At 40.6% G+C, this 19401-nt stretch overlaps 1 protein-coding gene and 1 pseudogene across 1 annotated transcript; one reads left to right on the forward strand and one right to left on the reverse strand.

Moving 5' to 3' along the window:
- Positions 1-8194: 8194 nt before the first annotated feature.
- Positions 8195-11678, forward strand: LOC103631795 (probable flavin-containing monooxygenase 1). The gene is made up of 5 exons (XM_008653357.2): positions 8195-8871; positions 8974-9217; positions 10069-10247; positions 10356-10708; positions 10825-11678. The coding sequence occupies exons 1-5, from the start codon at positions 8395-8397 to the stop codon at positions 11162-11164; spliced, it is 1593 nt and encodes a 530-aa protein (XP_008651579.1). The 5' UTR covers positions 8195-8394; the 3' UTR covers positions 11165-11678.
- Positions 11679-14389: 2711 nt separating this feature from the next.
- LOC103644455 (transcription factor ILR3-like) lies at positions 14390-18746 on the reverse strand (annotated as a pseudogene).
- Positions 18747-19401: the final 655 nt, after the last annotated feature.

Consider the following 19401-nt stretch of genomic DNA (forward strand, 5'->3'; position numbering starts at 1 on the left):
GCAAGCTTACACATACAGTATACATGTAATGTACAACGTACGCACCAGTACCATGGAGCTAGCATGTGGCCTTTGAAACTGTACAGGCGTGGCTTGCAAAGTTGCAACCGGCAAAAGAATACCAATCTGTTGCCTTTTGCAAACCACATGATCTGGGCACAACGCCCACGCACTTCTAGCTAGCTAGGTGCAGACCGCTGAGTCTTGGTCAAGGCTCGATTGGAACCTACCAATGACGACGACCAAACCAGGCAAGCACAGCACAGCACAGCACAGAGAGATATATATGCTGCTGCGTTCTTGACGGCCTGAAACTACTGGATCAAAAATTCAAAACCTTGTGCGCAACAAAATGCAGCAGGTAGCTAGCTGTTTCGGTATACACACACGGTGTTCTCTAGTTTCTTGCCAAAAAAGCAACGAGAACGCATTCTAACTAACATTCTCAAGAGACGAAGCACAATAAGGGGTCGTCTAGACTGGAACTTCTGACGACGATGCATCTAACGATCGGCCGGTCGCGACTTGGACTACTACTACTGGCAAATAAAATATGCTATATTACTAGCTGACTAGTCGACTCTCCATTCCGTGTGCATATATATACATTTTTATTTTATAAATATTATTTACGCTTGTGTCGTTTGGCGCAAAAGTTAATTGAGATGGGCTACCGGCCGGCCGGCTGGCCTATATATTCGTTAACTAGCTACTCACCAAAACTGCCAGGAAATGTCCAAGATATGAACACGACGCGTACTGTGTACACACCTAATTAATAATCTGGTCAGCGCGCTGCAATCCAACCACGTACGTACGTACATATATGTTCCATTTCCGCATGCGCGCGGCGGTCCAAGAGGGGTCCAGTAGTGTATGTAGACGGTCTCGAAGACTTCAAAGTGTAATTTCTACCAACATTACATTACATTCACGCACATCATTCGTTCAATGTTCCAACAAGGGTGAAAAATCACAGGCTACTAGCTAGGCTAACTGTTGCTAGATAGATAATAATAATAATAGAATATTGTTACACGCATGCATGGATGCATTTTCTAGATTTCTCTGTACGTACTCGTTTAGTTACCTCAGCGGCTCAGCTGAATATGGGGTCTTGACGAATGACGCGTGTGGAGACGCGCATGTACAATGGAGAATTCAGTTAGAGTGGAAAGCTCTCTCTATTTTTCTTTGCTGCAGGATGGGATGACCGATGATGTTGGTAGAGACACGTACGCGCCTCGCAAACCAAACTAAAGAAGAACACGGACACTAATAATAGAAAAGAAATGTAGGCGAAACTGGCACTAAGCTTAATGGTAATTCACTTAGAGAATTAAATAGTGCAAATTAGGTTCTCCAATAACAGTTTTGTTATTAGTTAATGCAACAGTAGTCAATGCAAAAAAAAAGTCATATGCATTCAGGGAGTGCATAATGCGCATGCACCATTAGTTTATACCGAAACCATTATTGCACACTTATGCCATACGTAGCTAGGTTGCTAGCTGTTCATTTTCTGACAAACCCAAAAGCTAGAGCTGTGATCTCTACGACTAAATAAACAGACGAGAGCAACTTGTTTCTCTCTGCTCTATTAATATTACGTGTGTGCGTACGTATACGCATCTACCGCTAACTCATCTCGATCACTTCATGGGAAGATGGGAAGCAATGCAGTTCAAGTTTCGTGGAGAACCTAAGCCATGGAATCCGGAGTACAGTATATATATATATGCATACACTATACAGAAACAATCATTAGTTTATAGTTTTTCTATGCTCAAATCCCTACCTAATATCTGCAGTGCATGCAATCTAGCTAGACCAATAGAACCGGACCATGTGTGTATAGTAGGACACACAGAGATGCGCTTCGCTGCATACGTCTCTCAGCCCCATGTGGCCCTGCATGTGTGCATATGGACACGCAGAAGTCAAACCTTAAAAAAATCTCTTGAAATCAAGTCTTTTCAGAATATACGTTCAATAATAGTGTTGCTGATCAACCTACTTAATATTCTTTGCACTGTTAGCTATAGCTACTACCAGCAAATAGACCAGTCTTAATTGGTTTCTTCTTCAGTTCATAAGCGCGCGCGTACATACAGTGGACTTAGATATACTCTAGCTAGTAGACCAGCAATAATGCATGACCAAATGGAGTGGTTATAATAAATCGATGTCGTCCCTGCGTAATGGTAATCCATGAAGCAAAAATTTGACACTCGGCAAAGAAACTTTTTGCCGAGTGTCAAAAATAAAACACTCGATAAAGAGATTCTTCACCGAATGTTTTCTTTTACTGATGGTTTTTTGCATGACACTCGACAAACTCGAAAAAAACGCTCGTCAAAATATTTGGCGCTCGGCAATAAAGAGCCAAATTCCGGTAGTCATCATACAAAATTTGGAAGGTTTTCTCTCTTTTTTTCCTTTCCTTTTTAAGCGATGAATAAAACAGTATGTAGAGATGCACGCGGGGCAGGGACAACTTTGCTTTCATTGTCTGAAAAAGTGTGAAAGCGCCAATGATTTTTTTCTTCTTCTTCCTAAAGCTCAAAATATAAAAGGATCGAACTGCTTTCAAATAATTGGACCACACTATATCACTACTAATAATTTTCAAATAGATTGGTTAAAACTAACTCTTTTTTAAAAAAAAACTCATTATATATACACGAATGCAAAACCCTTAAATACTCGTGCGTGTTAACCGCCTATTGTGGGTATTCTAGTATTAAATTGGTTTAAAGGGATTGAAGAGTGTATAAATTCCTAATAGATTAAAAATTCTCACAATATATCTCAATCCACTTCAATCTCTCTCGTTACTTGAGTATCCAAACTAGACCATAGGGAGGCAGATTTCATCACAAAGTACCTAGGTCTCTCTCGATATATTCCAGAATTTAATAATTTTATTTTTTTAGTAGTAGTTAATATAGCCGACGATAAACAAGATAGGTGTGGTATATAATATATATATATATATGTTCCAAAATAGTAGTCATTTTAGCTCTAAATTTTTATGTTCATGTTTATATGGATGATTATATATATATATATATATATATATATATATATATATATATATATATATATATATATATATATATATATATATATATATATATACGAATTTTAATTTAAGACGGAGGTAGTACAGCTTTAACAATATCGAGATTTGCTGACCCAACTCGATACTTTGGAGCGTGGATGTAGGGTGTGTGTACATTGAGTGTATACATGCCCCTATATATTGAATTTCGCACAAAAAAAAACATAAAACTGCAAAGGGGAGAAGAAAACTATTAAACCCACATTTTTATCTTTTCTAAGTGCAATAAGGATACATATACATTTACAATTATTATATATAAATATATGTCGAGCTGCTGACATAATATGATTTCGTTTTGTACTTTTGTTGCTTCCATAGTCCACATTACCGCGGTGATAGGGAAATAATAGTCCGCACATATGCGTTATAGCTGCTAGGCAGTGATGTGGACAGGCCGCGGCGGCCGGACAAAGAACCAACAAAGGATACGTGACGACGGTCGTCTATTTCACGAGGGGACAAACAAGATACAGCCCTAGGCATGCAGAGCCAGAAATGCCAAAGCATGCATGGCTACTGCCTCTTTTCTCCGGTCCAAAGTTATGTTCAAGTTCTCTCGAGATCAGGAAGAGCCTTGAACGAGACGAAGTCATGGTTCCCGTGTCGTCAGATTCATGAATCCATGCCCGAAAGAGAAACCAGTAAAAATTCATGACTAGGTCTGCCTTGCAGCTGAAAACGACATTAGGGCATATACATTAATATAGGATCACTAGAGGGATCTTTAGACTATCTACCATACACTCTATCTCAATCTTTATTTTAAACTTCACTTTACAAACAGTGTAATCTATCGTGTAAAATGGTATTTTCCACGGCCGTTTACACGGCCTGCTGGAGATGGCGTTAGGGGATAACGAATAAAGAACAAGAGACAGTCTCTTCATGATGAACTTATCTCTACACGACTCTCTTATATATTCTCTTAATTATATTTATGATATATAAACTCGTGGTTGCAAAAAGGGATGAAGCAATACCGGACGCCTTTATTGCCGAATGTTACACTCGATAAATATTTTATCGGTAAAGGGTTATTTGTCGAGTATTTTTTTCGGGAACTTGGCAAAGACTTTGCCGAGTGTCTAAAAACACTCGGCAAGAAAAACATTTGGCAAATTAAGAATCACTAAAAAATAGCAAAACATTTTATAAATTAGGAAAACAACTCCCCAACCACCAACATTGCCCTACCCATCGTCCAATCATTTTTCACCATTTTTAATCAAATTGACGTGTTTCGTAAATGGTGAGATTCAAATTCTCTCACGCACAACTTTCTCTACCACTACACTACTACATCACTTGAATCTATATTATGTTTTTATTTCTCATGTATTATTACAAATTGAGAGTAATTTGATTATTTGAGCCACTAAATAAATTCAATTGAAAATGTTGTCAATTATAAAGTTGCATAACTTTCAAGATCTACAACTTTTATTTTGATAGTTTCTACTTTCGTGGCCGTTTATAGAATTTGAATATCAATTTTGGAAACTCCACACAATTTTTTCTATGATGAGATGATTTCAAATTTGTCAATTACAAATTTTCATTACATTTCAAGACCTACAAGTTTTATTTCGGTGGTTTTTCCATCCGAGGTAGTTTGAAAATTTTAAATTTAAAAATCCAAACATAGTTTTGTATGGCAACATGATTTCAACCCAAAATATTGTCAACTACTATTTTTCATAAATTTTTAAGACTTACAACTTTCATGTTGGTGGTTTTTTCATTCGAGGTCGCTTTCAAAATTCAATTTTTTTAAAAATTCTGACGTAGTTTTCGTTGACAAGATGACTTCAAATAAAAAAGTGGACAGCTATAAAATTCTATAATTTCTCAAGATCTACAAAGTTTATTTTGGTTTTTTGGTCATTTGTTCATCCTACGTGATGGTTATAACATTATTCACAAATCTTATACATCTCTTTTATAGTTTCATAAACTACGAGAAAGATATAAATTTATGAACAAATTTACTTTTTATTTTGTCATATGAAGAAATGATCAAAATATAAATAATACATCTTGATGATTTATACAAATTTGTAGTTGAAAACTTTTCATTTGAAATAATTTACTCCTTAAAATGTGATTTTTAAATTGTCTTTGCCTAGTGTGGAAAAAAACACTCGACAAACAAACTCTTTGTCGAGTGTCAAAAATAAAATACTTGGCAAAGAGTTTCTTTGCTTAGTGTTTTTTTACCGAGAGTTTTTGCTTGACACACGAAAAAGAGTTTTTTTGCCGAGTGCCCGAAAGAAAACACTTGTCAAATCATTTGGCACGTGGCAAAGAGTCGAATTCAGGTAGTGAAGGAATTGTGGAGTGAGTAGATAGGAGCGGGTGAGTCGAGTAGACACCATGCGGATGGGGGGTCAAAGTGGGAGGTTGGGAGCTAGATCTCGGGGAATTGATATATAATATGATATCTATATCCAAAAATCCTAAATCATCTAAAGCAATTCAAAGATTGAGAATAATCTAACCGCTATTGTGCCAGTCCATTAGTCATGCCATGTCCATGCCGGCATTGCGGGCGAAAGTCATGGCCTAGGCACGGTGTGCCTATATCGGTACAGACTTCATGTTGTGTCACGCTATAAAAATGCCTTTTATGGTTCTCCTCATGCTAGTCCAGCAATTCTAATCTATTTGACCATCTATACATATGAAAATGTCTTTTTAGGTTGTCCTCTCGCTGGTCCATCATATCTGACCTATTTGACCATATATACATGGACGTAAGGTAGACCAATATATACACCGAGCGAGAATCGACAATCCTAATCTCACCATGTATCATGCATCACAATCTTAGCTACATAGAATGTCAAAACTTCAATAGGATTTTATGTAAGGTCCCATTTCTAACAAAAACTTTGTTTTCTCAAAAAAAAAATTGGTGAGGGAAGATCCCCACATATACATTAAAAAGTTGAATGCATGAACCCAGATACATACAAGAATAGAAAACTTTGTTAGTGTCTAGATTCTAGAACCATGTACTAGTTTGATTGTATAATAAATTGACTCGTATGTATCAATTTAATATGTTTTACTAGGCCTTTACTGTTCATATGATGCATCAGATATTGGAATGATTGATATATATAATTATACTCCTGGTAGTCACAAAAATTTATGGTGCATATGGCTCAATGAAGTGTATGCATATGAAGTATGTGATATTAGATATGTCAATTATAGAGTATATGATTGTATTTATTTTATATACTACTATAATGATATATTAGAAATAATCTACTTTAAATTTTTCTGTGTAGTGAGATTTAGAGCATGCTAAAATGGGTATTTGAACATATACTCAAACCGATAAATGAATATGTACGCAAACACAAGGCAATTTAAATGAGATGGAACTACACCTGAAAGTAGGAGTGGGCGTTTGGGTTACCCAAAAATTTTGGGTCGGATAATTCGGGCAATTATTTTTTTTGTTCTAAGAACCGGTACTGAAATTACAACAATTTTACAATATCCGGAAATTCGGGTACCCGGAATTTCGGGTTTTGGTATTCCTGAACCATCTAAACTGTTGTGTTAGCTTCATAAACACCCTATTAAATTAGTACAAAACACAATTTGAATAATAATATACATGTACTTTAAAACATAGGCAATTTATAATCACAAGTTCACGAGTCATACACTTACACGTTAATTATAGATGGACAAATTGATAATTAAGAATGACATAAGTACATATCACATGAAAGTTCGGGTATTTTGAGTAATTCGGGTACCCGATTGTGGTACATGAATTATCCAAAATAAATTCAGGTTTTACAAGTTACCACCCGAAATTTCCGAACGAAATTCGGGTTTTGGGTATTTCAGGTTTATGTATTTTGGGTTCGGGTTTCAGGTTACGGATTTTTTGTCTAGCCCTATCTAGCTAAAAGTAGAAAAAAATACACTATATATACATACATTTGTTATTCTACACCTTAGGTGTAGAATAATATTCTTCGTGAAACTGTTATACTGAATAAAATTCACTAGTATTAAGTAGTCATGTGCTAGTAGTATTTAATACTCCATCCGTCCCAAATTATAGTTCGCTTGACTTTTTTGCATGTTTGACCGGCTCGTCCTATTCAATTTTTTTGAAAAAATAAAAAATTTAAATCCATATTTAAAGTATATTATATGATAAACAATATCACAAGAAAAATTAACAATATTTATAATTTTTTGAATAAGACAAGTCGGTTAAACTTATTATAAAAAAGTCAAACGAAATATAAATTACAACGGAAGGAGTATTTTGTAGTACTGATTAGTGCTGATTTACTGACAGGTACTGAATACGTTTAATAGTATTTGATATTTTGTGGTAAGTTCGACTACGTATGTGTACAAAATAAAATACACCTAAAATGTAGAAGTAGAATATCACACAAAACCTTTTATATGATTGGTGAGTTGTGAAAGATTTTTTTTAAATTGGAGTACACTTAGAAATAATATAAATGAATCCCCCAAGTTAAAAAATTTCTATACGTTACTTAGAGGTGTTTGGTTTCTAGGGACTAATGTTTAGTCCCTACATTTTATTCCATTTTAGTTCAAAAATTGCCAAATATAGAAACTAAAACTTTATTTTAGTTTCTATATTTAACAATTTATACACTAAAAAGGAATAAAATAAAGGGACTAAACATTAGTCACTACAAACCAAACACTCCCTCAGTAAAAATTCATATATGATGATGATTGATCGTGTGCTAGAGAATTAAATGAGTTTTCCTAGGATGTCATCCCCAGCAGCACACATACCCATGCGTTGGTGGGGTGTGCAGTGCCTGCATGACCACTTGTGTGTTGCGTGTACATTTTTTGTTTTTTCATGTCATTTCTCTTCTTCGTATTGTTTCGCTCCATTTTCTGTGACACGCAGCGGAAGCTCACACGCTAGCTGGCGGGCGCTAGCTGCCGAACCTAAGGCCCCAAAGCCTCTGTCCCGTCACAGCTTCCGATCCGGCCTATAAATACGCACCAGTACGCACATTCTTTCACAAAGCCATTAGCAAGCTTACATACAGAGCCCTACCGAGCAGCAGCTACGTTACTAGCGCTCTCGCTCGTCGCTCACACAGCCTCCGATCCTACGCCTACGTACGCCGGCCGACGACGTCGAAGAGCACTAGCTGAGGCACATCAGGCGGCTCGATCGCACCGTACGTCCGTACCCCTTCACCATCATTCCATCAAGCAAGGCAGCAAGCACCGTCATGGCGGCGGCGCAGCAGCAGTCACGGAGCACGAGGCAGGCGGTGCCGGCGTCGTCGAGGGTCGCGATCATCGGCGGCGGCATCAGCGGGCTCGCGGCGGCGAAGCAGCTGGCGGCGCACGACCCCGTGGTGTTCGAGGCGACGCCGTCCATCGGCGGGGTGTGGAAGCACTGCGTGTACCGGTCGACCCGGCTGCAGACGCCGCGGCCGGACTACGAGTTCTCCGACTACTCGTGGCGCAACCGCGACGACCCGACGTTCCCGACGCACGGCGAGATCGTCGAGTACCTCGAGGGCTACGCCGACACCTTCGGGCTGTGGCGCTACATCATGCTCGGCGCCAAGGTGGTCGACGTCAAGTTCCTCGGCGGCGCGGCCGCTGGGTTCACGGAGCGCTGGAGCGGCACCGGCGAGGCGCTCCAGGGGAAGCCCATGTGGGAGGTCGGCGTCGCCACCGCCGGCTCCCACACCGTTCAGGTACGCGCGTATGGTATGTGGTACACAATTCAGTAGCTCGTCTTCTCGACTAACAGACAATATATATTGTGCGTGCACACCCGGCCGGACCTTGGGTTACAGTACTACCAGTTCGAGTTCGTGGTGGTGTGCGCCGGCAAGTACGGCGACGTGCCGCGGATGCCGGTGTCGTTCCCGGAAGGCAAGGGGCCGGAGGTGTTCCGGGGGCAGGTGATGCACTCCCTGGACTACTGCAAGCTGAGCGAGGAGGAGACCGTGGAGCTGATGAGGGGGAAGAAGGTGGTGGTCGTCGGGTACAAGAAGAGCGCCATCGATCTAGCACTTGAATGCGCCCAGGCCAACCAAGGTATGCATGCGCCATCGATCGACCGATCAATCGATCAGTAGTGTAGGTGTACTTGCGCCGAGAAATTCGAATTAAATTTGCTACAAAGGGATATATAGTTTTAATTAATTAAGAACCTGCTTCAATAATAATGGTTCAAGCTAGCTAAGAAACTATGAATGCAGTGATCAACTATGTGGCTAGTCACATCACATGCATCAGGTGGTGGTCAAGCTCAGTACGTAGTATGTACGCGCATTTAGATACTACATATCTAGGAAACAAATAGAAAAAGATCAATGTGCCAAGCAAGCTAAGTTCACACAGAGCTAACACAATACTACTACTAATCAATGATAGTAGGGCCTGAAACGTAACTAACCCATATATAAGAGCTAGCGAAGGTTAGTGCTAGCTAGTATATAATTTTGTTCATCAACTGGCAGCACGCAATCTGGAGAAAAAGGAAACAAATTGATATATGAACCACCAGTAAGACCGCCGTATGTGCAGGCTGCTGTACATGTCGCTCGCTGTGACAGCAACATGCGTGGGCAACGAATTGGGAGGGAGACGGAGACCCAATCGTAGAGCTATACCAGAAAAGGTCACTCTTGTCATGATCCGTCGTACACTCCATCTTAGACCTACACCTACTAGTACGGCAGGTGCGTTCAAAGTACACTGAACGCAACACGTACGCGATCCTTTTGACTTTTTCGGCCCCCCCCGGCTCGGCTCATCGTTAAGCTAAATTTGTTTCCTGACGAAAGCATTTTAATTTCTAACATAACACTTTGACTATATATATAGTATATGATTTGACTCCGTACGTGTTGGTTTAAATCTGCATTATTGGCACTTTGCTGCAGGTGAGGGAGGCGAGGCTTGCACCATGCTGGTGAGGACCCTTCACTGGGTGGTGCCGTCCTACTCCATCTGGGGCCTGCCCTTCTTCCTCTTCTACTCCACCCGCCTGGCGCAGTTCCTGTACGAGCGCCCCAACCAGGGCATCCTCCGCTCCATGCTCTGCAGACTCATGACACCGCTGGTATGTATCAATGTATCATGCATGAATGCACGATCGAGCCACACAGCTCCATGCTCTATATATATAGATGTGTGAGCTGCATTGCATTATTGTATTGTATGCTTGCAGAGAGCGGGCGTGTCCAAGTTCATCGAGTCCTACCTGGCGTGGAAGCTCCCGCTGGACAAGTACGGCCTCCGCCCTGATCACCCCTTCGTGGAGGACTACGCCAGCTGCCAGATGGCCATCCTCCCCGACGGCTTCTTCGACATGGCCGACCGGGACATGATCCGCTTCAAGAGGGCCTCCGGCGGCTGGTGCTTCTCCCGCAACGGCGTCCTCCTCGACGACGGCACCGAGGTGGAGGCCGACCTCGTCTTCCTCGCCACCGGCTTCGAGGGCAAGGACAAGGTCCGCGCCGTCCTCCCGGACCCCTTCCGCGGCCTCGTCGTCGACAGGTCCGGCATGATGCCGCTGTACCGGTACGTAGCTAGATCGAGCTGCTACTGCTTATTATTACTGATCTGCTAGCTAGTTCGTCTTATAACCCTAGCTACGCGCGTCCGTCCGTACTTGAAATCGGCATTGCACACTGCAGCGGCACCATCCACCCTCTGATCCCGAACATGGCGTTCGTGGGGTACGTGGAGAGCGTGTCCAACCTGCACACGTCGGAGCTGCGCTGCCGCTGGCTGGCGGGCCTGCTCGGCGGCCGGTTCGCGCTGCCCAGCGTGGAGGACATGGTGCGGCACGTCGAGGGCGAGGCGGAGGCCATGCGCCGCACCACGCGCTTCTACCGCCGCCACTGCATCTCCACCTACAGCATCCACGACAGCGACGCCATGTGCGCTGACCTCGGCTCCAGGGTTCTCCGCAAGGGCAACTGGCTCGCCGAGCTCTTCGCGCCCTACAACAACCAGGACTACAAGGAAGACTGATCGTCAACCGGACCTCCCTGCTGCCACACAAACTGATGATTCAACCCAACCCTTTTTAATTAATATTTTTAAAACAATATTTTATATATATACGCGCGTCTGCGTACATACATATAGCAGAATAATTTAAGATTCGTTATTGGTTTAGTTATATGTACTCCTAGTAATATATATATGAAGTTAAGGACTACGTACGTGCTACAGCTAAATAAATAATGATCGGGAGAAAAGATATTAGGTCATGATCGTCATGTCATGTGAACCTAGCGAGAGTTTGGTCGTAGACGACCTGATGTAGACTTTGAAGGTGCAGTGGTCTCGTTCTTGTCGCGCCCGCGACCGCGAGCGAGATCTCCGGCCGGAGAAATACGAGCAGCGCGCAGCCTGGACCATGCATGCATGTGTGGAGCTGACTGCAACTGGATTTCATTCATGTCACGTCCTTGTAATCCATTTTTTCTTGTAACGTATCAATAAACGGGGTATGTGTGTATGTACACGCAATAGACTATTCCTATTTGGCATGTGCCTGCCTCTAATGCTCTCATAGTCTCATGTCTCTAGATTGGGGTCATTGTCCTACTCTATCTCTGTTTTCAAGTACTATACACGTGTAACACGTGTGTGTGAATCCTAAGCGAGGCTAAGACCATGGCACAAGTCTGCGCCTATGGTTTATAAATCATAACTAGGTGAGTGCCCGTGCGTTGCAACGGAACCATATAATAACACGATAACCAAAGAATAAGATAGAGACATTTTTGCATTCCATCATGAGAAGCTAACCAGTTTGTACATATATATAATGTTCAGCCAGCAAACATGCATCATGAGAAGGTATACCTGGTGCAACTTCCCACCCGAGTTTTGAATTAAAAAACGAAACAACAACGAAACTTAAATCCTAGGCAAGTAACCAGAGAAATATATTCATCCAACATATATGATGATCTGTGCTAAGTGCGCGTGGTATGATGCAATCTTATGAGTATGCGTGGTTAGTGACTGTGATTTTCACATCTATATCAATTGCTTGCCCCACAAATGATCAGCCAGGGTCAGGTAAACCATATTGTGTAACCATCACTATAACACTGCAATCATTTTCTAAATAGTACTTTTATAAATCACAAACCAAAGGTATAAATACAAAAGTCTAGAAAATTATAAAAAACCTTCATGAAGCTGGCTTCATCGTAGTACCAAAATAGCAGTACCAAGTGAGAAAAATAGCAGTAATTTGCTGTCTGGTGGTAAGCGTGAAGATTGAGATTGCAACACAAATAAACACTACCTCTTATTTGCATGTGTCCCAAGATTGCAACCAGATTTTTACAAATAAACACTATGCACCAAATGCACCAGACAAATGTACATTTGTGTGAAACAGACTACAAGAAACAACTGAAACAAGCACATTCGGTGACTCGCTGGACGCACCATTTCACATTAACAGAAGCAGAATTATCAGTCAAAGCACACATTATAGTCTGAACCTCTCCAAACCGCCTCATGTTGGCTCAAGTCCAGGTTCCCCCTAAACCTCCCCTCATAACAAAAACAGGAGATAAGGAGAATTGAGAGAGCTAAGAGTTCGTGACGATCAATTTTAGAATACCAGCTTATAATCTTCTTCATATTTGTATTCACAGAGTATTGCGCACTGATCAGAACCTCTCTAAAATTGTTATCCTGTTGTTTCCCGATCGTATCCAAATTCAACACACCAGTGGCCAGCGTATGTACAGGACGAACTCACCATTGCCTAGCTCACTGTTACATTCATCCATTACATCTATCCATGCCCGAATTTTTTGCATTTTGGTCCTTCATCGGAAAAAATTCACGTTTGGACCCTAGAAAATTTTAATGTCATTTTTGGACCCTTTACTCGGCGCCGTAGCCTGTGGCGCCGAGGTAACACAGCTCGGCGCCATAGACTATGGCGCCGAGGTACGTGCTGCGTTGGCACAAACGGACGTTGTGGCGCCGACGTGGTACCGAGCTAGGCGCCATAGATCATGGCGCCGAGCTCTATTCTGTACAGAAAACTTGTCTAGCTCAGTTGGTAAAATATAAGGCTCTTAATCTTGTGATTGTGGGTTCAAGCTCCATGGTGGGCGTTTTTTAATATTTTTTGTCTTTATCACTTATTTGTTTTTTTGTTGTCCATATTTTTCGCTTATGTCTCTGATTTGTCTGTCCTGATTTATTTTTCATCTAGTTTTATTTTTGTGACTGATTTGTTTATTCGTCCAGATTTTTTTATCCGGCGAGCACAGCAGCTGTGTGCCACAGTGCTCACAAGCCGTCAACTTCTCCCCTTGTTGGCTCAGCTAATCACAATAAAAATCAAACGAGAACACTCTTACTTCAATCGTGATCAAATAAAAAATATTATATTTTCATTGAGTTCTTTTGAACATAAATTTTAAATACACAATAACATATTCCCAGTAAAAAGAAGCACACATATTCATTTTTTTCTTCTGCACTAAATAAAAGTATACTCCATTATATACTTGTCTCATGGATGATATATTTTAGAATTTACTGCATATACAGCTGCTGTGCTCGCCGGATAAAAAATCTGGACGAATAAACAAATCAGTCACAAAAATAAAATTGGATGAGAAATAAATCAGGACGGACAAATCAGCGACATAAACGAAAATATGGACAACAAAAAAAATAAGTGACAAAGACAAAAAGTATTAAAAAACACCCACCGTAGGGCTCGAACCACAACCACAAGGTTAAGAGCCTTGTATTTTACCAACTGAGCTAGACAAGTTTTCTGTACAGAATGGAGCTCGGCGCCATGATCTATGGCGCCGAGCTCGGTACCACGTCGGCGCCACGACGTCCGTTTGTGCCAACGCAGCACGTACCTCGGCGCCATAGCCTATGGCGCCAAGCTGTGTTACCTCGGCGACACAGGCTACGACGCCGAGTAAAGGGTCCAAAAATGACATTAAAATTTTCTAGGGTCCAAACGTAAATTTTTTTCCGATGAAGGATCAAAATGCAAAAAATTCGGTATCCATGCAGCATTACGTACATTTGAACAAAAAATAACTGCTAATTATTCATGACAGACAATTTGCTTGTCACAGACATGAGTTAAGACGCGGCATTGTTAAATATAAAATACACGATATATATATATATATATATATATATATATATATATATATATATATATATATATATATATATATATATATATAGAATAATAGGGTATGTGACATTGTTGCTGTGGAGAACAAGAACGAACATTCTTCTTTTCTCCGCAAAAAGAATAACAGTAAAAAAATGTAGAGCCATTGAAGGGGTATCAGTAGCCTCTATAGTAGGGCGCCCCGCCACAGATATCAACAACTTACTTGGTCACCAACGAACTACAAATATAACAACAGCAGTTATAGCCAATCAATGGATCAGCAGCTAGGGGGGCTTCAGTTGCGACTAATTCGCATGGTGTGAGCACGACCAGCCGCCAGTCGAAGCGATTATGCAACAGGAGGGCACGCTTCACTGTCCTTCGAGGTGTCGACCTCTGAAGGCGGCATGAACTGCCACATTGGGTACCCCGGATAGCTGACAAAGGGCATCATCAGCTTCTGCCCTGCAGCTTGCCCCTGGGCATGGAACGGCGCTAGGGGTGCCTGAGGGAAAGGCGCCGGCATCAGGGTTGGATGAGGCATGTAGGTTGGAGTCGATGTCGTCAGCTTCATCTGGTGTTATAAACTCTCCTCTAATTTCAGCTTCTGCTTCTCATCACGAAGCTCATCCTTCTCGGCCTGGAATTTAAAGAAACAACAACTGATTCATACATATTGGATATCATAGGGGGGAAGGAGGTCAGAAAAGAAGTAACTTTGTGTCCTTAAAAAATCCAGATCCAGTGGAGTAGTTAAGGCCTAGCAGTCACATTGAACAATACAATATACTGTAATCAACAGTCTGATCAAATCAGTAGCAAACTTACTCTGCATAAAGGGTCATGGTGGATTGAATTTTACAGAACTACAAATGCTTCCAGAGCTTGTGATAGCATTGCCAGCCTAGATAAAGATGGCATAATTGTAAATGAACATAAGAGTGCTACTGGGAAATGTTATGGATTCCTGAATAACACAGGGGCATGTTCGCACCATAGAAGTACAATGTATTATATGTGGGTTAACAGTGTTCAAAAGAAAAGGCTGAATAACCTTGAGTTCTTTGATCTTTTCTTCAAGACTACCATTAGTTTCTTTCAGCTGCTGTGCTTCTGAACGAAGCTGAATAACCATGAGAGTAGCATCACTTAGGATAGCAGCTTTGTCAGCTTTTACTGGCTTCCCTGGTTCTAATGTAGACCCAAATTCAAGGAACCTAGAAACCGTAAGAAGGAAATGAAAAGGTATGTCAATGATGTGGCAATTCATTTTTTGATAATCCAGTGTCAGCAAAATTATGTCTATGGTTTACCTGTCATTCAGCTTGTTCCTCCTCAATTTCCCTAGAAGCTTTAGATGTTGGCACATGCATATCATTGGATCCTGACCTCAAACTGCAAGTTGCAGTAGAGTTACAATTGTATGGATGATGCCATCATACATCAAGACAATAAGAATACTTTTCTTAAGCCATAGGGTGAAATAACAGACACACCGTTTATTGCTGCCAGGCTCCTTGAAGATATCATTGGGCTACTTGAAAACATCATTGGTGTTCACATAGCTGCCCACTTCCACACTGCAAAATAAGGGGAAAATCAATTAGCAGTTCCAGCTGTAAATGAACTTTCTTTTTCCTATTTGCTACTACCTAAGTTCAATCAAATAACATGTAAGGCATTGAGCTCTGCCCATATGGGGTAGACTGCATTCAGTAATAAAAAAAGGCAGCAAACAACAGAATCACTACACAAAGTTGATTCTAAAAGTGATGGAAGAACATAAAGTTGATAATTTTCATGGAGTAAGATGTACTACACAAACAAATGAAAGAACAAATTAGAATAGTGACACCAAAGAATTATGCTACCACATTGTCTTTAATTTTACCTCATCTCTGAACAGAGGAAGTATTAAGTTTTCCTTTAGAACAACCTGAAAGTGACCAAGAAGAAACAAATCAAGGCTAAATCACAAATGGCATGCTGGTTGCACTGAGGAATCTAGTTTGGTGAATCGTTTTTAATTCTAGTACATTTTCTTGTAACCAGTTCATGAAAGATGCTTTCAACAAAATCCATCTAAATTAGAAACATATTGGTGGTGAGGTAGTTATGGGCTTAAGGCCGTACACACAACACAATGGTGCACTCAATCTAACACAATGGTTAAAACTCAATAGCTATTCAGACAAGATAAAATGGTTTATGAGCCTTCAATCTAATAATAAAGACATGTCCCAATACCCGTGCAGAACATATACATCAACCACCCTTCAACTAAAAGTACCAAATGAAGAAACAGTGCAAATCGCATTAACACCTTGACAACAATTTTGCATATAAGCTAGTCATATTAATCAGAGCTAGGCAGTACAGAGCATAGCAGCAGCAGCGAAGAGATCCAGCCATGTACACTACCAAAAAAACATATCTGAGATCAGTTTTTAGGATCAATAGTATAGATACGAGACCTTACTATGAATAGCCGAGCTTTTTTTTGCTACTTGTGGACTGAGTTGCTCCTCTTGCGGAAGTCTTGAAGGACGAAGGCAAAGTATTGGATAGAGATTGTGTTGCATCACTTGGATTGCTCATCACAAATTCACATAGCACCAGCTTGGTTTGCACATTTGCTTCCATCATTTCATCGCCATCGTCGTATATGTTATATTTGTAAAAGAAAAAAAAAGAAATGTGGTTTGGGTATCAAAAGCATTACAAAAATGAATCTTAGCCTCGTTTGCAAGTGATGGTGGAAATTAGAAGCCAAGGATGATTTATGGCAAGATATTATCAAATCCAAGTATCTTAAGGGTGAACTTATATGTACTGTGAGTAGGAATTGTTTATCTTCAAAGGAGATGTGTTACCATCTAAAATAGACAAAAAATAACAATAACCCCTTATGTTGCCTATGTCTTGGTCTCTTTAAATTATATGACCAAAAAATATAATTGTTTGCCAAGTGATATCATTAGATAAACATGCATCTACATGAATATATTTGTTGAAGTGGATTGAGATATAATTTAGTTTATTTTCACTTTAATCTACTTCAACACACATGAAAAATATAAGTCTGACATAGACTTCAACAAAGTGAACAAAAAGAATGGAGTATACAGTACTGCTACCACCAAAATGGACTCCGATCATGAGGATTTCCACATGGCAAATTAAAGGTTGTGCACACTCATGCAAATTAAAGCGCTAACCATCAGAATTATAGTGTTGTTTCGTTATATTTAAGTCATTCTATGCAGGTAGGAAATGCTCTCACTGATGATTTCCATGACCACTATGGAATATTTCAATTCATGTGGACTACTGGCCTGATCTCTGATCAAACATACAAGCTGCTGAATGTTTTCTGTGACTACGAGTCCTTCGCGCATTCATCTTCACAGTGTGATAAGATTATGGATATTGCTAGCACTGAAGCTGGAAACATTGATTCATATAGCATCTTCACATCTTTTGCCTCCTCAAAGAACAAAGTGATGAAAAGGCTACATGTAAGTTTTGAATCCAAAACTCAAGCGATAGTACGTAGTTTTTGGAGTACATGAGTAGCAATGAAAATCAAACAGAGTTATCATGTCCTAAATGCTCGTGTTCAAATTCATCATACACATATGGACATTTGATTTTGTAAATTTATATAATAAAAAGTAATGGTTAATATAATAGATTGTGTGAATTCTCTATTGTTGATCCTAATGCCACACCAACATGCATACACCAATAGAGGCACATAAATTAATATAAGGTGAAAGTAGCAGAACCTATCAGGCTACCACCTACCCTATTTGTTATAATAGTAAAGACTGAAGATATTGGGAGCGGTCGATGAGCGCGAGTAGCGCGCCGAAGAGGGTGAAGATGGATGGGTGTGGGCGAGGTCGACGGCGAGATGGATGAGCGCGAGTAGCGGATGGGAGCGTGGGGATGGGATGGGAGCGCGGGGTCGGCGCGGGATGCAGTGAAGGAAGTCGGCGCGGTTGAGGGCGGGATGCAGGGAAGACGGCCCCGGGTGGGGGCAGGATTGCAGTGAAGGAAGACAGCGCGAGCGGGGGCTGGAGCGGGGGCCTAGATAGCTATCATGTATAACAACTCCCATGTGACTAATCTCAAATATTGTGAAAGCTATCAGGAAAATAAAGTGAAAGATAAATAGAAATACCTTAGCTGAATAAAGAAGGACATCCTCTTTTGATAGTTTAAGAGCGTGACTTCTCCCATAAGATGCAAGATTCAGAGCTGCACGTGGCTCTCCCTGGCAAAGTTGAATAGAGAGATGCAAGAGTTTTAAGGTGGCTGCTGAGAACAATTGAAAAATTGAGGCCTATAGCATGTATGTCTTACTTGTGAACCTCTAGTGACAACCAAAAGATCTTTAGGGGCATATGCATCCATATCCTCTACCTTGATCTGCAGGATGCTTCAACTAAGCAATTAGGAATAGTGCATTCTGTAACATATCAAAAGATTGCACGGATAGAGATCATGTAGCATATCAATGTGTTGATAACGTTAAAAGGTAAATTATCTTAATATCAGAAAATAACTCAACCATCAAATCAGACTATTGCTCATAATCATTTAACACACCTAAACATTTGCACAAAACAATCATGTGTTGGTGCTAGCTGTAGAGGAGTTACACTTTTGGGATTTGGATGGAGCACGAGGTAATAGGTATTACTCACCTCCTTGCCTAGCGCCTCCTGAAGGATAGTTTGTCGGTGTTAAGAGTTTGTGGACAACGTACATTAATCTAATCCATGGCTCTAAAAGAACCCATAAATTTAACTGCACTGCCAGATCGGTCATGGGAACTTAAACATTACCAAATAGGCAACTACAAGTGGTTAAGAACTGAACAGAAAAGGACCGAAAAACTGAATACGTCCTTTTTGTTGTTGTGAACATTACCAACTGAAAAAAACTGAATGTAACCTATTAACTTCTGTCTTGCTGAACATATATGAAGCAGATTTTTAGGTTGAACATTACAAAAATAGTGTGCAAGAACATGGATTCAATGTTTATTTAAACTTCATAACTGATA

The sequence above is a fragment of the Zea mays genome, chromosome 1 (genome assembly GCF_902167145.1).
Source record: "Zea mays cultivar B73 chromosome 1, Zm-B73-REFERENCE-NAM-5.0, whole genome shotgun sequence".
Classification (NCBI taxonomy): domain Eukaryota; kingdom Viridiplantae; phylum Streptophyta; class Magnoliopsida; order Poales; family Poaceae; genus Zea; species Zea mays.

Excerpts from the sequence above, each read along its gene's own strand:
- LOC103631795 (XM_008653357.2), top strand. The coding sequence starts at position 8,395 with ATGGCGGCGGCGCAGCAGCAGTCACGGAGCACGAGGCAGGCGGTGCCG. Across the intron at positions 8,872-8,973 it reads CCGGCTCCCACACCGTTCAG|TACTACCAGTTCGAGTTCGT; the intron begins GTACGCGCGTAT and ends CTTGGGTTACAG. Across the intron at positions 9,218-10,068 it reads ATGCGCCCAGGCCAACCAAG|GTGAGGGAGGCGAGGCTTGC; the intron begins GTATGCATGCGC and ends ACTTTGCTGCAG.